The sequence below is a fragment of the Silurus meridionalis genome, chromosome 23 (assembly GCF_014805685.1).
Source record: "Silurus meridionalis isolate SWU-2019-XX chromosome 23, ASM1480568v1, whole genome shotgun sequence".
Classification (NCBI taxonomy): domain Eukaryota; kingdom Metazoa; phylum Chordata; class Actinopteri; order Siluriformes; family Siluridae; genus Silurus; species Silurus meridionalis.
In genome coordinates this window covers 6,815,513-6,837,399 of record NC_060906.1, presented here as the reverse complement: position 1 = coordinate 6,837,399, position 21,887 = coordinate 6,815,513, and the positions used below count along the sequence as shown (strand labels likewise).

Here is a 21,887-nt window from a genome sequence, read left to right as displayed (position 1 = left end):
TTAATATTTAAATTGACAATTTTAAACAGAAAAACTCATTGTTACAGAGAAATTTTAGTACATCATTAAGAAGTCCTGCAGAGTGAAAACCAAAGCAGAAATTTTTGTAACTTTTTTTTTGTCATTATTTCGAAAGCATTTCTTTAAATTAGCACTCTGGTATTATTCTTGCTAATCTTAGTATTAGTATCGATTAGTAGAAAACATGGTTACTCAGGTTATTGCTGACACAGTGTTCTTTTACATTTTCCCCTCCACAATCTTGACAAACTTCTGGATATCCTGGGCCATTAGCTCTGGTTCTTCCATGGCAGCAAAATGGCCACCTCTTGGCATTGTGGTGTAGTTGACAAGTTTTTGGTAATTCTGTCTGGCCCACAGTTCTGGAGTGTGCACCAGCTCATTAGGGAACATTGCCAAACCGGTTGAAACAAGGACTGGGATTCTAAAGATACACAGGGCAGCAAAAAAGCAAATTTAGGGGATACTCAATTGAAATGAAAATAGCACAGAAATTCAAATACAATGATTTCTTCACATACTTTGAATATGGCGGAGAAAGCCCTTGGCTCAAGTTCTCCTTGTAGAGACGCATGGAGGGGATGATGGAACTGGTAGTCCAGTAGATCATTACGTTGGTCAGCAAGTCATCCAGACAAAACTTCCTGTAACGTAAGTTACGAGGGGGAAAAAAAGAGTTAGCATTGCCCCTGTACACCACCAAAGTGGATTTGAAATGAAGCAATCAATATGTGATTGAACTGCAGACTTTCACTTTAATTCCTAAACAGTTATATTTTGCAATACTTTTTGTTAAATCCACTAAATAATGGATTTATAATAACGCTGTTGGGCCCCTTCTTTGTTATACCCTCTTTCAGCAGGATACTGCACCTTGTAACACTGTAAAAATTGCTCAAGAACGGATTTAAAAACATGACAAAAAGTTCAAGGCCTCCGATCTCAAGCTGACATAGAGATCCCAATTCCAATTCATGGAGGCTTCACCTCATGGCTTACAGGATTTACAGGCTGCTAATATCTTGCCAGAATCCACAGCAAACCTTCAGAGGTCAGAGCTGTTTTGGTGGCACAATGGGGGGGGATCTACAAAATATTAGTGCTTCAGTGACGGGATATGGCTAAAGTATACAAACTAAACATGCATTTGCAAGCCTCCATCTTCAAGGTTTGAGAACGTATGGTCAGTCCAGGTGGAAAACTTCTCCAGGATGTACGCAGCCAAGCCAACAGGAGAGTCATTCAGCCCACGCCCTGTAAATCAGAACATAATAAACAATAGAAAAAAGACAATTACTCTTAAAAACTGGGAGCGTGAGATCAAACTGATTTTCTGCTGATTGATGAATTTTTTTTTAACAATAAAAGATGGTCTTATACCAGCAGTATCAGGCTTGGTGGCTTGTATGTGCATGTATCCTGACTCCTTCAATCTATTGACAATTAACTTCTGCCCAAGGGGAAAGATTCTTGTTATATCATGATGAGTGAAGCCAAAGAGTCTTGGGAAGTAGTGGCCCAAAAGCATGGATGATAACATGGTCAGATTTGTTTTGAATGGAGGAGCAAAGTTGATATGCAGACCCTTTACAATCCTGAAATAACAGCAAATTAAAGGGTATACTCACATTATTTTTATCACGCATCCTAAAGTAGTATTTCTTGTAACTTAGAAAAATGATTCAACCCCGAAATTCATCAGATTTGTTTAAATTACAAATGATTAATGCACAAAAATTAGATCATAAATGCAAAAGTATTCAAACCCCTTAAGCTCGAAACAAAATCTATTTTCCTAACAGGGATATTATTTAGAAATTAAGTGTAACATCTAAGAGCTTGGACATCCCAGTAAGCTGCATTATACCACTCAATCAACTGCATGAATGTTCTACAGTGGCCAAGCCCAGATCTGAATCTAACTGAAAATCTGTAACTCTGTTTAATAACAATCAACAGAAAACATCCCACCAGCCTGAAAAACCTGGAGCAAATTTCTCTAAAAGAACAAGAACAAATCGCTCCCAAATTGTGTCCGGTGAGTAGAGAAATTCACTGGCCCCAACAAGTCAGAAAGGCGTGACCCTTTTTTTAATTTCATTAATTTGGAATTAGTGGTAATATAAGAAATTGGACATAATATTATACCAGTAGATTTAAAATAAACACAAGATCAGACTGGTTTGCAAAAATCTGATAATTTGAGATGTTTAAATATTTGTTTGAATATTTCTGAAATTCACTGGTTATGGTCATATTTATGTGTTTATTTGTATGTTAAAATGTTTGTAGAATATCACTTTACAGAAATGGGCAGAAAGTCTAGTTAGATGTGGCTGTGTGACTCTTACTTGGGCTCCAGCTGAGCCATGTTAGTAGTGATAATCGAGCCCCAGTCTCCTCCTTGAGTGTAAAACTGGCTGAAACCGAGTCGCTTCATAAGCTTCAGGAACACTCGTGCTGCACACACAGAGTCGAAACCTACGGCAAAGAGAAATCAGACAAAATCTATTTCAAGCATAAGGCAAGAAATGTAAGGCAGGGGTTTTCAACCAGTAGTCCGCGGCCCCCTGGTGGTCCGCGGCGGCATTGCATGTGGTCCGTGACAGCCTACATAATTTCACTATTTAAATCACTTTTTTTCCATAATTTATTTTTCCAAACATTTCCAGAATATTTGTACATTAGTGGGAAAACTGAATTTAATAAAAATATCTAAAATATTCAAACTGACACAAGATAGCCTAGCTTTGCACCTATCAGGCCTATGGTTTGCTAACGTTGTGTTTTGCGTCATATACGTACACATTCATCTTGCGCGTGAAATAGACCAGCATCTCGGAGTTAAGAAAACACATTATTCAGGTTTTATTGAGTAGACGCTTAATAGTTTTGGTCAATTGAAATTTGGAGTGGAGCTGTTAGCTAACGTTTCTAACTAAGGTGAAGTTTGCTAGTCAGCACCAGCATGGATCGCTTTTTACGGATTACTTGTTAGTCAGAATGGTGGTCCCTGGCACAGAACCAGTTGAAAGGGATGAAAATGGCTCTCCATTAGTTTCAAAACAAACAGAACATGAACTTTTGTGAACAGAAATAGTTGTATGAAGCCGGCATCATGAGTTTGCGTACCTTTTTTATGTGGCGCCTCGGAATAACCATAGCCAGGAATTGAGGGGCAGATGACCTCAAAAGCAATGTCCTCAGGGGACCTTGGCTCCGTGAGGAGGGGCAAGATGCCATAGAATTCATAAAAGGATCCAGGCCAGCCATGCACCATCATCAGCGGTATGCTACATGCTCCTTTCGGCAGGTTCTTGGGTTTCGCATGGATATAATGGACATCAATACCTTAAATTTCAGATAATCAGACAGTCACACAAGATGAATACTTTAAATGGTCATACCTAGTATAATACTATGATATACTTGATATACTATATATAAATATTAGGGATGTGCGTCTCCCTAACTGAGGCCAATGTGATTCGCATCTCGATGCATAGCCAATGATCCAATACATTAAAGATACATATGAATCAGCTACCGAAGCGATGTGATACGATTCACTTTAATTACAATGCAGTGTGATCCAAATTAGATTCAATGCAATATGATGCAAAGGAAAAAATATGATGCTCTGCAATTCAATAAAGTACAGATAGTTCACTTCTTTTTCTTTTTTTCAGACAGACAGCAATTTATCAATTTACTAATGTGCCTTCTGACTTCTAACACATGGTCCTTTCACACGCCTTTGTAGTGCAAAAGGAACAAATACAGTGGGGTAAAAAGTATTTAGTCAGCCACCAATTGTGCAAGTTCTCCCACTTAAAAAGATGAGAGAGGCCTGTCATTTTCATCATAGGTACACTTCAACTATGAGAGACAAAATGAGAAAAAAAAAAATCCAGAAAATCACATTGTCTGATTTTTTAAAAATTATTTTGCAAATTATGGTGGAAAATAAGTATTTGGTCAATAACAAAAGTTCATCTCAATACTTTGTTATATACCCAACAAAGGGTATATAACAAAGTATTTAGACAAGGTTTTTACACACTGTTTACACAAGGTTTTTACACACTGTTGCTGGTAGTTTGGCTCGTTTCTCCATGCAGATCTCCTGTAGAGCAGTGATGTTTTGGGGCTGTCGCTTCCAACTCCCTCCAAAGATTTTCTATGGGGTTGAGATCTGGAGACTGGCTAGGCCACCCCAGGACTTTGAAATGCTTCTTACAAAGCCACACCTTTGGCGGTGTGTTTGGGATCATTGTCATGCTGAAAGGCCCAGCCACGTTTCATCTTCAATGCCCTTGCTGATGGAAGGAGGTTTTCACTCAAAATCTCACAATACATGGCCCCATTCATTCTTTCCTTTACACGGATCAGTCGTCCTGGTCCCTTTGCAGAAAAACAGCCCCAAAACATGATGTTTCCACCCCCATGCTTTACAGTAGGTATGGTGTTCTTTGGATGCAACTCAGCATTCTGTCTCCTCCAAACATGACAAGTTGAGTTTTTGCCAAAAAGTTATATTTTGGTTTCATCTGACCATATGACATTCTCCCAATCCTTTTCTGGATCATCCAAATGCTCTCTAGCAAACTTCAGACGGGCCCGGACATGTACTGGCTTAAGCAGGGGGACACGTCTGGCACTGCAGGATTTGAGTCCCTGGCCGCGTAGTGTGTTACTGATGGTAGCCTTTGTTACTTTGGTCCCAGCTCTCTGCAGGTCATTTACTATGTCCCCACCGTGTGGTTCTGGGATTTTTGCTCACCGTTCCTGTGATCATTTTGACCCCACAGGGTGAGATCTTGTGTGGAGCCCCAGATCGAGGGAGATTATCAGTGGTCTTGTATGTCTTCCATTTTCTAATAATTGCTCCCACAGTTGATTTCTTCACACCAAGCTGCTTACCTATTGCAGATTCAGTCTTCCCAGCCTGGTGCAGGACTACAATTTTGTTTCTGGTGCCCTTTGACAGCTCTTTGGTCTTGGCCATAGTGGAGTTTGGAGTCTGACTGTTTGAGGTTATGAACAGGTGTCTTTTATACTGATAACAAGAGCAAACAGGTGCCATTAATACAGGTAACAAGTGGAGGACAGAGAAGCCTCTTAAAGAAGAAGTTACAGGTCTGTGAGCCACAGAAATCTAGCTTTTTTGTAGGTGACCAAATACTTATTTTCCACCATAATTTGCAGATAAATTCTTTAAAAATCAGACAATGTGATTTTCTGGATTTTTTTTTCTTTTTTGGCTCTCATAGTTGAAGTGTACCTATGATGAAAATTACAGGCCTCTCTCATGTTTTTTAAGTGGGAGAACTTGCAAAATTGGTGGCTGAATAAATCAGCACTCTGATTACTATTTAAGTCAGTGCTAATAAAATATATATGGCCAAAACTCTGATATTTCCACAAATATTTGGTCACTTTGCCCTTATATGGTAGTGATCATACATACCTTCAATTTTAGTTTTAAAATGGGGATATTGGTTCAGTTTGTCCACTTGTCTCCTCCAGTCAAAATCATTCCTCCAGTACAAGACCACCTTCTGCAGGTAACATGAGTTGAAGCCATAGTGAAACTGGGTGTCTTCTACAGATGGAACGGGTCGCGTCCGATCAATACGATGATGCAAATCCTAGAGGTGACCGACCAAAGAATCATTAGAATCATCAACATATCAAACTGAAGAATTATATTGTTCAGGCCGTATGATATAAACGGCTTAATATACTGTACATTATACATCATGTATATACACTGAACAAAATTATAAACGCAACATTTGTTTTTGCCCCCATTTTTCATGAGCTGAACTCAAAGACGTTTCCTATGTACGTTTTCTATGTACACAAAAGGCCTATTCTATCGAATATTGTTCACAAATCTGTCCGAATCTGTGTTAGTGAGCACTTCTGCTCTGCTGAAAGAATCATCCACCTCACAGGTATGGCAGATCAAGATGCTGACAGCATGATTAGTGCACAGGTGTGATTCAGGCTGGCTACTCTAAAATGTACAGTTTTATCACACGTTTTAGAGTGGCCTTTTATTGTGGCCAGCCTAAAGCACACCTGTGCAATAATCATGCTGTCTAATCAGCATCTTGATATGCCACACCTGTGATGTGGATAGATTCTCTCAGCAAAGATAAATATTGATTCTGAATTGCTCCAGATGATGTAGGTGGCACAGTTGCGGTTGGAGTGTAGAGGTTTGGAGCTTGGCTGTAAAGTCTGGAAGTGGAGAACAAACCCTTTCCCGGGCTGAGACAAGCTAGCTAGCTTCGGGGTTGGTCGGCCTCCCCTCACGATGTTTAGCTTTTCTGGAAAATTTATTTTTAAGTATGTCCAAGATCAAATCAACTATTTTCTTCCTTCGTAGGCATAAAAAATCTAACTAAGATGTATTAATGTGTGCAGCGCTACAGGCGTGTTTTGCCAGTTAAAGAAACTGATTTATTTCTAATAGAGACTAAGGTAAAAAAAAGCCACCAACTCCTGATTTTGAAGGCCCTGGGCAGATTAGATTGATATGGTAGCACATAGAGGCTGAAATCTGATTGGACAAAAAAGATGTCTCCGTCTCACATCTATTTTTTTAGCCTCGCAGGTGCTTCACAACCAGTCGAAGAAGTAATGTTCCCATAGCTTAAGAAAACAGTACTGAGTGTAGCAATTGATAGGGAACGGGTTTGCATGATGTCTGTACTGTTGCAAGATCATAAAGGGAAACTGAGACCAGTTGCATATTTTTCTGACAAATTACATCCTGTGGCAGCAGGATTTCTCACATGCTTAAGAGCAGTGGCAGCAGCTACAAAAATTCATCAATGCCCAGTTGAATGGCAACCCAATATGTGTATGACTAACCTTTAATCACCAACAGTGGATCTTAAAGACTCTTGCTACGGCAGAAGATACAAGCACCTGGACATAAGCAGGGTGTGAGATTAACCTTGGGGTTAGGTATAGCCCCAGTGGTAAGTCTTGCCTAACAAGACATCTTCCTATATTATGCTAAATTGACACACAGTGGGATATATGTGTATATATAGTATCTCGTGCCATTGGTATATTAAAGGCTTCACTAATTACTCCCAAAGATTTTGTGAAAGTCGTGTAATTTGTGCCAAAAACAACACAGATAGAGGTGTTAAAAGCTCACAGAGCCCTCATCCACCTGCAGGCTGGCCATTTCAACACGTGCAGATAGATTTTATTGAACTCAGGGAAAGTGAAGGTAAACGTTATTGTCCGGTCATAGTAAACATGTTCGCAAAGTGGGTTGAAACTTTTCCAACATCCAAATAACTAGGGCAGTAGCTAAAGTGCTACTGACTGAACTAATTTCACATTGGGGAATCCCAGACAAAATCAACAGGGACAATAGAACCCCATTTGTCAACAAAGTGCTACAACAGGTGGGGGAATAGCTAGGAACAGACCCAAAACAGCACTATGCTTATTATCCAGCTCATAGTGGGGCAGTAGAACAAGAAAATGACACATTTAAAAACAGACTAAATGCTGGTGACTGGTTTGTCCTGCCAAACTTCCAAAAGTGCTTTTGCACATGAGAACCAGGATCAGGATAAGAGCCTGAGGCCATTTAAGATTTTTTGGCAGACCTCCTAACACAGTATAGGTTCCCAAGGAACAATGTACAAACCTTGTGCAAACCTGTCCTCTGATCTGTCTGTTGTCCATAAGCAGGAAAAGGATGCCCTTACAGAATCACAGCCGACCAATCTGCACAACCTAAAACCTAACCACTGGATCCTTGTGAAAGACTTCTGCTAGTAAGCTGAAAAGCAAAGAGGTGGCTGGGATCTTTCCAGGTGCTGCTGATGACACAGTCTGCAGTGTAGGTCTTGGAAACAACAACGTGGATTTACGCCTGCCATTGCCAAGCGAGTGCCAGAGCAAAAGCTAAATTCAGCCGAAGGGGGGAACCAAGACACAACCTAACAAAGGAAGACAACTAGAGGCGAGGCTTATCCTTGAGATTTTGGCTGATGGCCTGTAAGACCAAAGAAGAAAGTTATCTTTCGAGAAGAAAAATCCATATGCTCCCCCACACCAGGAATGAGAATCTGGTTCTGCATACTGTTTGGGCATTCCTGGAAGTGTCTTAGGTGCTTTGGAGGTGAGAGGGAGAGACTGATACAAAGCCAACACGAAACACATGACTCTACTTCTAATAACCATCTTGAGCTTGATCCTGGCTGTAAAAGTTGTTCTTAAAAAGATCAAAGGGTAAGGCTATGAGGTAAAGGGCACAGTCTCCACTCTGACCACCAACAAACGTCAAGAAGGGCAAAGGCTCACCGAAGAGTTTAGTTAAGAAACCACTTACGAGGAATCAGTGAGTTCCTAAAACACAGTAACACCACGGTAAGAACAAGATCTATAGGTTGCTCACCTCTTTGCACTTTCTTTCACATGCTCTTAAGAGGAAGATAATGTCCTGACTGCAGAGAAGAAGCTCAACCACTGATCAATAGTTCCAGGTGATACGCAGGCAAAGTAACTTAGAATCAGTGACAACGTGGACAAAAGGCTCCTCTCAAAGGAAAATGCAGCTCGTGATTCTGACAATTTTGATCATGAGCATGTCACAAGTGCAAGTAAGAGAAATGACCTACTCAGATCCTCACAGCGACTACAACTCGACTTTAGAAGATAATGAAGACTGTGACTGAACAAGGTTCAAGGAGACTTGTTCTCAACTCCACATATTCATTTCCGTGCACACTGTGTGGGAGCGGACATGCTGTTGGAAGCAGGAATAGCAGTAGACTTTAAACAAAGATTTGGCAGAATTGAGGAACTCAAGTGGCAGAAGAAATCTACAAGGCAATATGCTGTCTCACAAAAACGAAACAAATATTATTTGGTGACAAAACAGTTTAGTAAGAACAATTCAACATACACGGCCCTGAAACAGAGTTTAATTGACATGAAAAATCATTGTAAACATAATGTAAAACAATTAAGAATGCCAAGAATTGTTTGTGGTCTAGACAGACTTATCTTTAACGAGTAAAGTAAATTCCCATAATTGTGAGAAAACTGTCCGCTTACATCAATCTCTTCTTGCGTGGTTTCCACTCGGAAAGGCCGAATGCTGTCATCTTCTGGACTTTCCAGTGGAGTTCTCATACCCCACCAGCCATCTTCTGTCTCTAAACACTTTTTCTTGTTCTTCAGAAGTACAAGAAGTACCACTGCACCCAATACTACTGCCAATGCCAACTCCACATACATTATGCAGCTGGGGCAAATAAAAAAAAATACACATATAAACATACGATTGTAAACACAAAAATATACAAAGCAGCTATCATAACTTAAAAAAGTCAAGCATCATTTTTCACTCAATTATTTAGACGTTATAACAGCTATTGGGCTGAGCATTGGGTTGTTCATGCATAGTAATTCAGGGAGGAATAGCCCAATCCAGCACCACCCTACATCCGGGTCTGATTAAATATTTGATGAAAGTGGAAACTTATAGCAGATTTTCTTTCTCTGGTGCTGTCAAATATTTTATGATTACTGGAAAATACTCCCCTTTAAACACTCATTTTACACAGGAAAGAAAGCCAGTATAAATAACAATTCAATGCTAAATCTGTAGAAAAAGGAAAAAAAAACCTGCTAAAAACAATTAAGAATTCTACATGCATAAAAAAATGCATAGACAGAAAAAAACCTGGGTCAAGGCACCCAGGGTTTAAGGTCATACTGGGGTCATGATAGAAAAGTGCTTATTCTTAAACACATAGACAAAGTATAACACAACATAAAGTATTTTTTATCAGGCAGCTTTACTGATTTAAAACCATGTATTTATTTTGTCTTCTTTAAAGCCAGGAGTTCAGGTAAACATTCCACCTTAATGATTCATTTCTGGTATGCTTTGAAATATTATGGAGACTAGCTAAACTGTCCCCTGTCAACATCTTACAGTCTACAATCTCCTTCAGGTTGCATCTCCTGCATAGAACATAGTCCACCCTTGTGCACCTTCCTCCACTCTTATACATCACCCTATGATCCTCTTTCTTCTTAAAATAAGTGTTCACCACTGCCAATTCCCTCCTTTTAGCAAAATTTACCACCATCTGCCCTTCCACATTCCTCTACTTAAGGCCATACCTACCATCACCTCCTCATCACCTCTGTTTTCTTCACCAACATGCCCATTAAAGTCTGTTCCAATCACCAATCGTTCATTCCTAGGTACACCTTTTACCACTGCATCTAACTCACTCCAGACTTTTTCCTTCTCCTCCATCTCACAACCCACTTGTGGAGCATAAGCACTGATGACATTTATCATCACCCCTTTAACTTCCAGCTTTATGTTCATCACCCTATGAGAAACTCTCTTCACCTCCACGACACTCTTACTGTACTCTTCCCGCAGAATCACCCCTAAGCCATTTCTCTTTTCATCCACACCATGATAGATCAGTTTAAACACCTCCAATGTTCCTGACCTTGCTCCCTTTCCACTTAGTCTCCTGAACACACAACATTCTCCTCTCCATCATATCAGCTCCCTCTCTCCCTTTACCAGTCATAGTACCAACATTAAAGCTACCAACCCGAACCTCCACTCTCCTACACTTCTCCTTTTCCTGCTGTCTCTGTAGACATCCTCCTCCTAAGAAAGCTGAGGAGGGCCAAGCGATTTCCACACATCCTCACAGCATTCTCACAGCATTCAAGAGAATCCTGAGCAGCTGCATTACTGCTTGTTTTTTGTATAATAAAATTGTTGGATCGCAGGACCCTACAGCAGATAGTGAGGACGACTGAGCACATTATCAGGGTCTCTCTTCCATCCATCATGGACATTTTACACCACACTCTGTATCCAGCAGCATTGTGGCCAATGACTCACACACACACACCCCTCACAAACACTCTTCAATACGAAGAGAACAATATCTCTAACACCACCGCACTGATAACTGAGGGCTGTGTGCTTAGTTCACTGCTGTTCACACTGCTGACTCATGACTGTGCAGCGACCACATCAAGTTTAACTGTTCTATTAGAAAGGGGCTCTGTCATTCCAGTGTTTATTTTTATTAATGCATGGTAAATGGTGTAAAGAAGACAAAGTAAATACATGGTTTTAAATAAGTAAAGCTGCATGTTAAAGAATACTTTAAGTTGTGTTATACTTTGTCTATGTGTAAACATTGTAATATGGGTGATATGATTTTCAAATAACTCCCAGGTCTTTTACTATTGAAAAAACTATAGTAGTTACAGTATACTCTTCTAAATGCAAGTTTTTGGTTTTCTGGTGTTTGGGCCAAAATCTCTGTCTCATCAGAATTTAATAATAGAAAGTTATGTGTCATCCAATCTTTTAACTCAACACACTCATTTATCCGAGCCAATTGAGATGGTTCCTCTAGTTTCTATGAGATATATAGTTGGGTATCATCAGCATAACAGTGGAAGCTGATCCCATGACTTCTAATAATATTTCCAAAGAGCAGCATGTATATTGTGAAAAGCAGGGGTCCTAGAACTAAACCTTGTGGCACCCCATAATTTACTTGCATTAACCTGGATAGATCTCTCTAGGAGAAAGTCATGATCTACAGTGTTAAATGCAGCAGTAAGATCTAGTAAAACTAACAGAGAGATGTAGCCTTGGTCTGAAGCTAACAACAGGTCATTAGTAATTTTACCTAGAGCAGTTTCTGTGCTATGATTGGGCCGGAAACCTGACTGAAATATTGTTCTCTTGTAAGAAGGAACATAACTGGGCAGACACAATCTTTTCTAAAATCTTTGACATAAACGGAAGATTTGAAAGGGGTCTGTAATTTGATAGTGTGTTTCTATGAGTTTGTTCAGGTGCTCAGCTCTAGCAGCATTTAGCGCCTGTCTGTGTTGAGCATACTGTCTTTATACACAATTCTAAATACCTCCAATTTAGTTTTCCTCCATTTTCCCTCCAGATTAACGGCTGTTCTCTTGAGGGCATGATTATGACTATTATACTATGTTGCAGGTGTTTTTTCTCTAACCTTTTTTAACTGGATGGGGCAACGGTGTCTAATGTGCTAGTGAGGATAAGGTCTATGTTGTTAGCCATGTCATCAAGATTATTAGCATTTAGGGGTTTAGTAAGATGTTGAGAAATCACGCAGGTTATTAATGAATCTGTCCTTAGTGAAGATCACGCAGGTTAGAATCTGTACTTAGTGATTGCCCCACCGAGTAGAAAACGTGTTAAGACACAGCTAATCTGCTCTACCGATAGTGTGTACAATATGAGGTAATGGTCTGTGATGTCATCACTCTGAGGTAAAATATCTATATCAGTGACATCTGCTCAATGTCATTTTATTAGGTCTAGTGTGTGAATAAAATGATGAAAAAGAACTCCTGAAGAAAATCAATGCAGGGCCCTGGGGGTCTGTGCACGGTGGCCAGAGCGAGAGATAGTAGGGGTTTTCTATGTATGTCTGAAAGTACAACAGTAAAACGAGCCCCTGAAATGATTTAAACCTGAATCCTAATCTGTGACTAACATTAAGAAGGTCACTGTAAATGGTAGCTACACCACCCCCACGACCAGTCTGAAGGGGCATATGCTTATAAGCATATCCTGATGCTGTAGAATGATTTAAACCAATATACTCATTTGATTTAATCCAGGTCTCAGTGAAACACATATATGGGGCTTCTCCTCTGCTTTGGGATGAATAGGAAGAATAACACACCTGACCTATCCATTCTCTGTCCAGGTCAGGAAAAAAGTGTCTCCTGTAGATTTTCCTTCTTTAAAATTTTTTGAGTCAAATATTTTCAGACTTTTCACAAAAATGTTTTATAAAAAATCTGTTCACAAAACATTTTCCGGTAGCATTTTGTCCACAAGAACTTTAGCTGCAGAACTGGCAGCAATTATCCTTTTCTCCTTGTAATCATACCATGAACACTGTCTTGTATTACTGATACTATATGATACAGAAAATGTGCATTGTTAAAAGTGCTATAGAAATAAAATATTATTAAATTGAATATTCTCCTGGTGGACTCATGACTGTGGTTTCGAAAATACAAACAGTTTTGTAACCTTTTCCAGCTTCATGAACATTACCAACTCTTTTTTTAGAGGTTCTCAGAAATCTTTTGTTTTTGTGCCATGATGCACTCACTCACATCTGATTACCATCCTAATGACTGAAAGACCTGAGAAACCTCCAACCGCCGAGATGCCACATACAAGCTTCAAAAGACATTAAAAAACTTCCGTAAACAAATCACAGAGTCTATATATCCCCTAAGTGTTCCAAGCTTAAAAACCAGACTCTGACAGAGTGCAAACAGAATGCAAACTCTGGGTTATTGTAAATGGGAGTTATGGAAGAAGACCATTCAGCCCTGCCCCTTTAACCTACATATAATAGACCAGGCTTTCCATGTATTCCATACAATTCTGTTATCACATATTAACTTAACTACCTTGAAGCCTCTAACAAATAATAAATTCTTTAGAGGGCAAGACTCCTGAGAGGACTCCAAGTCAATTCAAACAGATCCAGGGTACTCTTTAAGCCATTCAGCCATGAAACTTAGCTAGCAGGCCAACTGATATTTTCTCACATTTGGCAAATCCAAGCCCCCAGAAGAACTGAAAAATTGCAATTTAGAGAGTTTTAGTCTATTCTTCCGCTTATTTCATATAAATGAACTAAACCGTCCGTTTAATTCCTTTATTCTTTTATTTGGCAATAGGAACGGTATCATATGTAGCCTGGGCATTATATTCATCTTCACCACTGCAATCTTTCCGAGCCAGGAGAGAGGAAGATCTGACCATTTAATTAGATCATTCCGAACTTTATCCAACAGTGATATAAAATTAGCTTTAGACAGTTGATCGTGGGTGTATTTTGCAAATGAACTAATAATCTCCAATAAACTCGGCACAGAAGACTCAAAATTCGTTCGAAAAAAAGCAGGATATCATCAGCATAAAGGGAGATTTTAAGCTCTTTAGCACCCACCAACACTCCAGACACGGTCGTGTCCCCCTAATTGCCTGAGCCAGTGGCTCTATCACTAAGGCAAAAAGCGGCAGGGAGAGGAGACATCCCTGTCTAGTGCCCCAAAACAGATTGAAATTGTCCGAGATGTGGCCGTTTGTGACAACAGCTGCAAGAGGTGCAGAGTAAAGTACACAAACCCATTGAATACATTTATCACCAATTCCAAACCTTTCTAAACTGTAAAATAAATAAGGCCACTCCACTCGGTCAAAAGCCTTCTCCGCATCTAAAGATAAAGGTGTCAGTATTGCAATTTTGAGAAAGCTCAAGGACATTAAGAAGTCGCCTAATCTTGTTACTGGAACTTCTACCCTTAATGAGACCTGTTTAGTCTTCATCAATTATAGAGGGAAGTATTTTCTCTAATCGCAATGCAAGGATTTTGGAGAGCAGCTTTAAATCTACGTTCAACAAAGAGATCGGACTGTAGAACCCACAACTCTCTTTACCTTTTTTTTTTTTAAATAAGAGAGACACTGGCCTCTCTCAGTGACTGAGGCAACCTATTTATCATAACCATCCGGACCAGGAGATTTACCAGATTGTAGCCTATGTAAAGCCACTAAGGCTTTTTCCTTATGGGGCCATTTAATGGGGCCATTTAAGACCTTTTTTTTTCACTCTATACACATGGGAGTGTTAAAACTTTCAAAAAAACTTTTCATAGCCGTATCTTGTTGAGGAGAATATTCATACTGATATAAATCTGAGAAAAACTGCTTAAGTGAAGAATTTAAAAAGTGTAGAAAATGTATTCCATCACAGTTTAATAGTGAGGACTTCACTGAAAAAAATATTAAAAAGTATTAGAAAAACAATTGTGGAGGTCCAACCTGTGAGATTATCTCATGATCCAGTCTCACCCAAAGCCCCACGATTACAACTACACTGATTTACAGGTTAGGAAAAGCTGTATGATCTTATCACCAAAACTAAATCAACATGTCTGTTAGATCCCATTCCAACTAAACTACTGAAAGAAGTATTACATACAGCTGGAGAGCTTTTTCTCAATATTCTTCTTCTTCTTCTTCTTCTTCTTTCGGCTGCTCCCATTAGGGGTCGCCACAGCTATCATCCGTCTCCATACAACCCTGTCCTCTACATCTGCCTCTTTCACACCAACTACCTGCATGTCTTCCCTCACCACATCCATGAACCTCCTCCTTGGCCTTCCTCTTTTCCTCCTACCTGGTGGCTCCATCCTCAGCATTCTTCTACCAATATAATTCATGTCCCTCCTCTGCACATGTCCAAACCATCTCACTCTCGCCTCCCTCACCTTGTCACCAAAACATCCTACATGCGCTGTCCCCTCTAATAAACTCATTTCTAATCTTGTCCATCCTCGTCACTCCCAACGAAAACCTTAACATCTTCAGCTCTGCTACCTCCAGCTCCACCTCCTGTCTTTTACTCAATGCCACTGTCTCTAATCCATACAACATCGCAGGTCTCACCACAGTCCTATAAACTTTCCCTTTCATTCTTGCAGATACCTACTATCACAAATCACTCCTGTCACTCTTCTCCACCACTCCACCCTGCCTGCACTCTTTTCTTTACTTCTCTAACACACTCTCCATTACTTTGCACTGTTGACCCCAGGTACCTGAACTCCTCCACCTTTTCCAGCTCTTCTCCTGCAACCGCATCACTCCACTGCCCTCCCTCTCATTCACACACATGTACTCTGTCTTACTCCTACTGACTCTCATTCCCCTTCTCTCCAACGCATATCTCCACCTCTCCAGGCTCTTCTCAACCTGCTCCCTACTCTCACCACAAATCACAATATCATCCGCAAACATCATAGTCCAGGGAGACTCCTGTCTGACCTCGTCCGTCAACCTGTCCATCACCACTGCAAACAGGAAAGGGCTCAGGGCCGATCCTTGATGCAGTCCAACCTTCACCCTGAACCAGTCTGTCGTACCTACTGCACACTTCACTGCCGTCACACTGTCCTCATACATGTCCTGCACCACCCTCACATACTTCTCTGACACACCTGACTTCCTCATACAATACCACAACTCCTCTCTTGGCACTCTGTCGTCGCTTTCTCTAAATCCACAAATACACAATGCAATTCCTTCTGTCCTTCTCTATACTTCTCCATCAACATCCTCAAAGCAAATAAGGCATCTGTGGTGCTCTTCCTCGGCATGAAACCATACTGTTGCTCACAGATGGTCACCTCTTCTCTCAGCCTGGCTTCCACTACTCTTTCCCATAACTTCATGGTGTGACTGATCAACTTAATTCCCCTGTAGTTACTGCAAGACTGCACATCTCCTTTATGCTTAAAGATCGGTACCAGCACACTTCTTCTCCATTCCTCAGGCATCTTCTCACCTTCCAAAATCCTGTTAAACAATCTGGTCAAAAACTCCACTGCCATCTCTCCTAAACATCTCACGCTTCTACCGGTATGTCATCTGGTCCAACCGACTTTCCACTCTTCATCCTCTTAATCGCTGCTCTCACTTCCTCCTTACTAATCCTATCTACATCCTGCTTCACCAACTCCACATCATCCAACCTTCTCTCTCTGATTTTCCTCATTCATCAGCTGCTCAAAATACTCCCTCCACCTTCTCAACACACTCTCCTCACTAGTCAACACATTTCCTCTCCATCCTTTACTGCTCTAACTTGCAGTACATCCTTCCCAGCTCGGTCCCTCTGCCTGGCCAATCGGTATAAATCCTTTTCTCCTTCCTTAGTGTCCAACCTCTCATACAGCTCCTCATATGCCTTTTCCTTGGCTTTCGCCACATCCTCTTTACCTGCTGCCGCATCTCCTTGTACTCCTGCCTACTTTTCTCATCACTCTGTCTATCCCACTTCTGTTTTGCCAACCTCTTTCTCCTTATGCTCTCCTGCACTTCCTCATTCCACCACAACGTCTCCTTGTCTTGCTTTCTATTTCCAGATGTCACACCAAGTACTTTTCTAGCTGCCTCCTCATCACTCCTGCGGTAGTTGCCCAATCATCCAACACCCCTTCAACACCACCGAGCCTCTGTCTGACCTCTTCCCTGAACCTCACAGTACACTCTTCCTCCTAAAGTTTCCACCATCTTATTCTTCTTTCAGTCCTCACTCTCCTCCTCTTCTTCTTCACCTCCAAAACCATCCTACAGACCACCATCTGATGCTGTCTAGCTACACTGTCCCCTGCCAACACCTTACAGTCTCCAATCTCACAAAGACTTGAAACAGTACCAGGAGATGTCAGCCAGCGGTAGCACCGGTGGAGAACATGTATGCAGTATAAATGAATTCAAACAAAAACTAAAATGTGTGTCCCTAACAAACAATCGAAATCCTGCGATTGGCTCTTCCTCAGATATGTGCTTTGTTCTTGGTTACTTTTAAACAATGGACTCAAAGTCATGTGTGCTCTGGAATAAAAATCGGTTAATGCAAGGTGGATAAAAGAAAAATGTATTTAAATATCCATGATTGGCGTAATATTGAGTGTATATACTGATATGATGCTAAGCTACTTAATCTAATGAAACATAACAGTTTGAACTAAAATGCATTTTGTTTTTTATTCTGATAGATGTCTGGGCAGAAAACAAATCCTCTGTGGGAATGCTTTACAGATCCAACACCAGTATTTGCAGTGTGGTGGTTAAAATGGGAGCTGTAACAGTGTAAACGTGTTAACACACTAGTTTACATTTTGTTTAGATTTAGTTTGTTTTAATATTTATTTATTTGGTTGTTTTAAAAGAGATTTGGAATTTTCCCAGAAACATGGTAATTTCTTTACAATTTCTATTTCAGCACACGATTTTTTTGGTCATATTTTTTTAATGCTGAGTTTGACATGTATGAAGTGCACCAAATATCAAGTGTTGAAATTGTGATCTATCAATTCATATTCACCTTTTGAACTCAAACCTTAATAGGGTAAAGAACAGTAAAATGCCAGGGAACATGATGTAAAAATTTCAGTAATGCACATCCTTCTTACTACAGAATAACCTTTGTGAAGAAAAGACAAACAGAGCAAAGTTCCTGTGTTGCCCAAGCAGAGGGAGGATTAGGTACAAAGTTCACACCATAGAAAACACACACACAAAACTACACTTGGGCCTCATTTATCTTTTTAGGTGTATAAAATCGCTTTGAAGTCTTTATCCTCATGCTAGATTATGAGATAAGGAGCTGAGAGTAGCTTTGAGAACAATTAAATTGAAAGCCCACATTTTATATCACTGGCAAATTATTAGCTGTGAAAAAAGTAGACCCTCTTCAAATTCTATGATTTTACATATTTAGGGATAAAAAAAAAATATCATTTTCTCATATTAGGTCTTAGAATGAGGTAATTACAACCTCAGATAACCAACATCAAACACTGTGCGATTATTTATTTTACAAACGGCAACCAGATTTGGAGAAACAATGTGACAAAAACAAAACACACTTTACTGATTCTATAGGATTTTAGATAGAAAGTAGCAGCCTTGTGCTGATAGTTAAATGTCCTTGATTCTTTGAATATCTGCAAGTGTGACCACCTCTACAAAAGCCTAATGTTTTATCAGTTTGCTGGTGTGAAGCGTTCAGGTGTGTGTTAACACAACACCAATGAGGAAAGCCATTAGAAATTATGCTGTTCCCCGTTCACTCTGGAAAAGGCCATTTCAAAACAATGAAACAGAGAGAAAGTTTACTCAAGTGAAAAACATTCAAGACAGCTGCCAGACTTTCTAGGAGTGGACGCTTCAGCAATTTCACCCCAAGGTCAGACTGTGCAATGGTCAGAGGAATTGCAAAAAACAAGACAAGAGTTACATCTTAGACGCTGTAGGTCTCAGCTATCATGTTAAAGGTGAAAGTTCAGGACAGTACATTTAGTAAAGGACTGAACGAGTATGGTTTGTTTGGAAGGGTTGCTACGTTGATACTGTCAACCACGACGGTGGAGGGGTTTATGATTTGGGCTTGTTTTGCAGTCCCCGAGTCAACCATGGACCCCCCTGTATACCAAAACATTCTAGAGTCAAATATGAGGTCTATGTTAAGAGAGCTGTGCATTAACATATGACCGCAAACCGCAAATAACAAATAACATATGACCGCAAATTCTTCTTTGCAGTTTTGCAAAGAAGAATTTGCCAAAATTCCTCAGTCATACAGAACACCATTCATTTAAGTTTTTACCGCTAAAGGTGTTCCTAGATCTATTCATTCATAAGGTGGTCCCACACAAAGTTTCTCCATTCCAGCGTGTTTTTTGTAAAATAAATAGCAGACACATGTAATGTGGTATGTGGTGTTCATTTGAGGTTGTCTTTGCCTAATTCTAAGCGCTGCTAGGGACCAAATGCTTTTTCACATGACTGCATGTTAGTATAGACATTTTGATTTTAATCTATTTTTTTTACAAATTTTAGTTCAGTTCAGTTAATTCAAGCATTTACACACATCTTTCACAACAAACGGACAATTACTGTTATAATTTCATAATTATTAATGCAGTTTGGGAAAATTTCATATATAAATTAAGTAACCCAAAGGAAACCTTGCAGATTTTTTCCCCAAAAAAAGCTGATATTATTGATCCATAAATCAGTAGATGGATAAGTAGTGTTCTCTGTGTGGACCAGCCAAATCTTCCCCACAGAGTTTTACACTCCATGAGCCTCTGATATGTGTTGAACTCTCCAAATTTGTCAAAATAAACAGTACTATAGTAAGGAATGCAATGCTTTGTTTGTAGAAAAAAAAAAACACATATGCAGTTCACTGCAAACCTGAGACAGTCTTCAGTTACTCTGTGGAAACACCACTGATACTCCATAGTTCAATATAAAGTAATTAATAAAGAACAAGCAGTATCATTTAGCTATTAAATATGAACTATTAATATAACAGCTACAGTACATGATATGGTTTACATTTTACACATCATACACACATTTATTTTCTAAATACCTATACTTACAGCAAAATGTAACTTACCAGTCTCAGAGATCCAGTACTGTGTCAGAGCTGTGAACTGATTGGTGGTGTGTGGGTGGTGTGTGTGAGCTGATGTGAGTGGAGTTGGAGAGTGTTGCGAGTGCTGTGTGAGTAGTGCTGTGTGAGGGGTGTGGCAGTGCTGTAAGTAGTGTGTGAATGTTGTACAAGTTATTTGAGTTGTGTGAGTGTTGTGAATGGTGTGTGATTGTTGTGACAGTGATGTAACAGTGTTGAGTAGTGTGTAGGTGTGGAGACAGTGTTGAGTGGTGTGTGGGTGTTGTTAGCTGCTATTATTGGTGTGACAGTGTTGTGAGTGGTGTGTAAGTGTTGTGTGAGTGTTGTGGCAATGATGTAACTGTTGTGAGTGGTGTGTAACTGTTGTGACAGTTTGATGAGTTGTGTGTAACTGTTGTGAGTAGTGAGTGGTGAGTGTTGTCAGAGTGATGTAACAGTGTTGTGAGTGGTGTGTACTGTTGTGAGTAGTGAGTGGTGAGTGTTGTCAGAGTGATGTAACAGTGTTGTGAGTGGTGTGTACTGTTGTGAGTAGTGAGTGGTGGGTGTTGTCAGAGTGATGTAACAGTGTTGTGAGTGGTGTACTGTTGTGAGTAGTGAGTGGTGAGTGTTGTCAGAGTGATGTAACAGTGTTGTGAGTGGTGTGTACTGTTGTGACAGTTTGATGAGTTGTGTGTAACTGTTGTGAGTAGTGAGTGGTGAGTGTTGTCAGAGTGATATAACAGTGTTGTGAGTGGTGTGTACTGTTGTGAGTAGTGAGTGGTGAGTGTTGTCAGAGTGATGTAACAGTGTTGTGAGTGGTGTGTACTGTTGTGAGTAGTGTGAGTGGTGAGTGTTGTCAGAGTGATGTAACAGTGTTGTGAGTGGTGTGTAACTGTTGTGACAGTTTGATGAGTTGTGTGTAACTGTTGTGAGTAGTGAGTGGTGAGTGTTGTCAGTGATGTAACAGTGTTGTGAGTGGTGTGTACTGTTGTGAGTAGTGAGTGGTGAGTGTTGTCAGAGTGATGTAACAGTGTTGTGAGTGGTGTGTACTGTTGTGAGTAGTGTGAGTGGTGAGTGTTGTCAGAGTGATGTAACAGTGTTGTGAGTGGTGTGTACTGTTGTGAGTAGTGCAGTGGTGAGTGTTGTCAGAGTGATGTAACAGTGTTGTGAGTGGTGTGTACTGTTGTGAGTAGTGGGAGTGGTGAGTGTTGTCAGAGTGATGTAACAGTGTTGTGAGTGTGTACTGTTGTGAGTAGTGTGAATGATGTCAGTGATGTAACAGTGTTGTGAGTGGTGAGTGTTGTCAGTGATGTAACAGTGTTGTGAGTGGTGTGTACTGTTGTGAGTAGTGAGTGGTGAGTGTTGTCAGAGTGATGTAACAGTGTTGTGAGTGGTGTGTACTGTTGTGAGTAGTGTGAGTGTTGTCAGTGATGTAACAGTGTTGTGAGTGGTGAGTGTTGTCAGAGTGATGTAACAGTGTTGTGAGTGGTGTGTACTGTTGTGAGTAGTGAGTGGTGAGTGTTGTCAGAATGATGTAACAGTGTTGTGAGTGGTGTGTACTGTTGTGAGTATTGTGAGTGTTGTCAGTGATGTAACAGTGTTGTGAGTGGTGAGTGTTGTCAGAGTGATGTAACAGTGTTGTGAGTGGTGTGTACCGTTGTGAGTAGTGTGAGTGGTGAGTGTTGTCAGAGTGATGTAACAGTGTTGTGAGTGGTGTGTACCGTTGTGAGTAGTGTGAGTGGTGAGTGTTGTCAGAGTGATGTAACAGTGTTGTGAGTG

At 40.2% G+C, this 21,887-nt stretch overlaps 1 protein-coding gene across 1 annotated transcript; it reads right to left on the bottom strand.

Moving 5' to 3' along the window:
• Nucleotides 1-147: 147 nt before the first annotated feature.
• On the bottom strand, nucleotides 148-20,715 carry ephx1 (epoxide hydrolase 1, microsomal (xenobiotic)). Its single transcript, XM_046836209.1, has 9 exons — nucleotides 20,115-20,715; nucleotides 9,121-9,310; nucleotides 5,492-5,672; nucleotides 3,154-3,372; nucleotides 2,373-2,502; nucleotides 1,402-1,616; nucleotides 1,167-1,275; nucleotides 543-665; nucleotides 148-445 (listed from the first exon to the last, which is right to left on the bottom strand). The coding sequence occupies exons 2-9, from the start codon at nucleotides 9,301-9,303 to the stop codon at nucleotides 241-243; spliced, it is 1,365 nt and encodes a 454-aa protein (XP_046692165.1). The 5' UTR covers nucleotides 9,304-9,310; nucleotides 20,115-20,715; the 3' UTR covers nucleotides 148-240.
• Nucleotides 20,716-21,887: the final 1,172 nt, after the last annotated feature.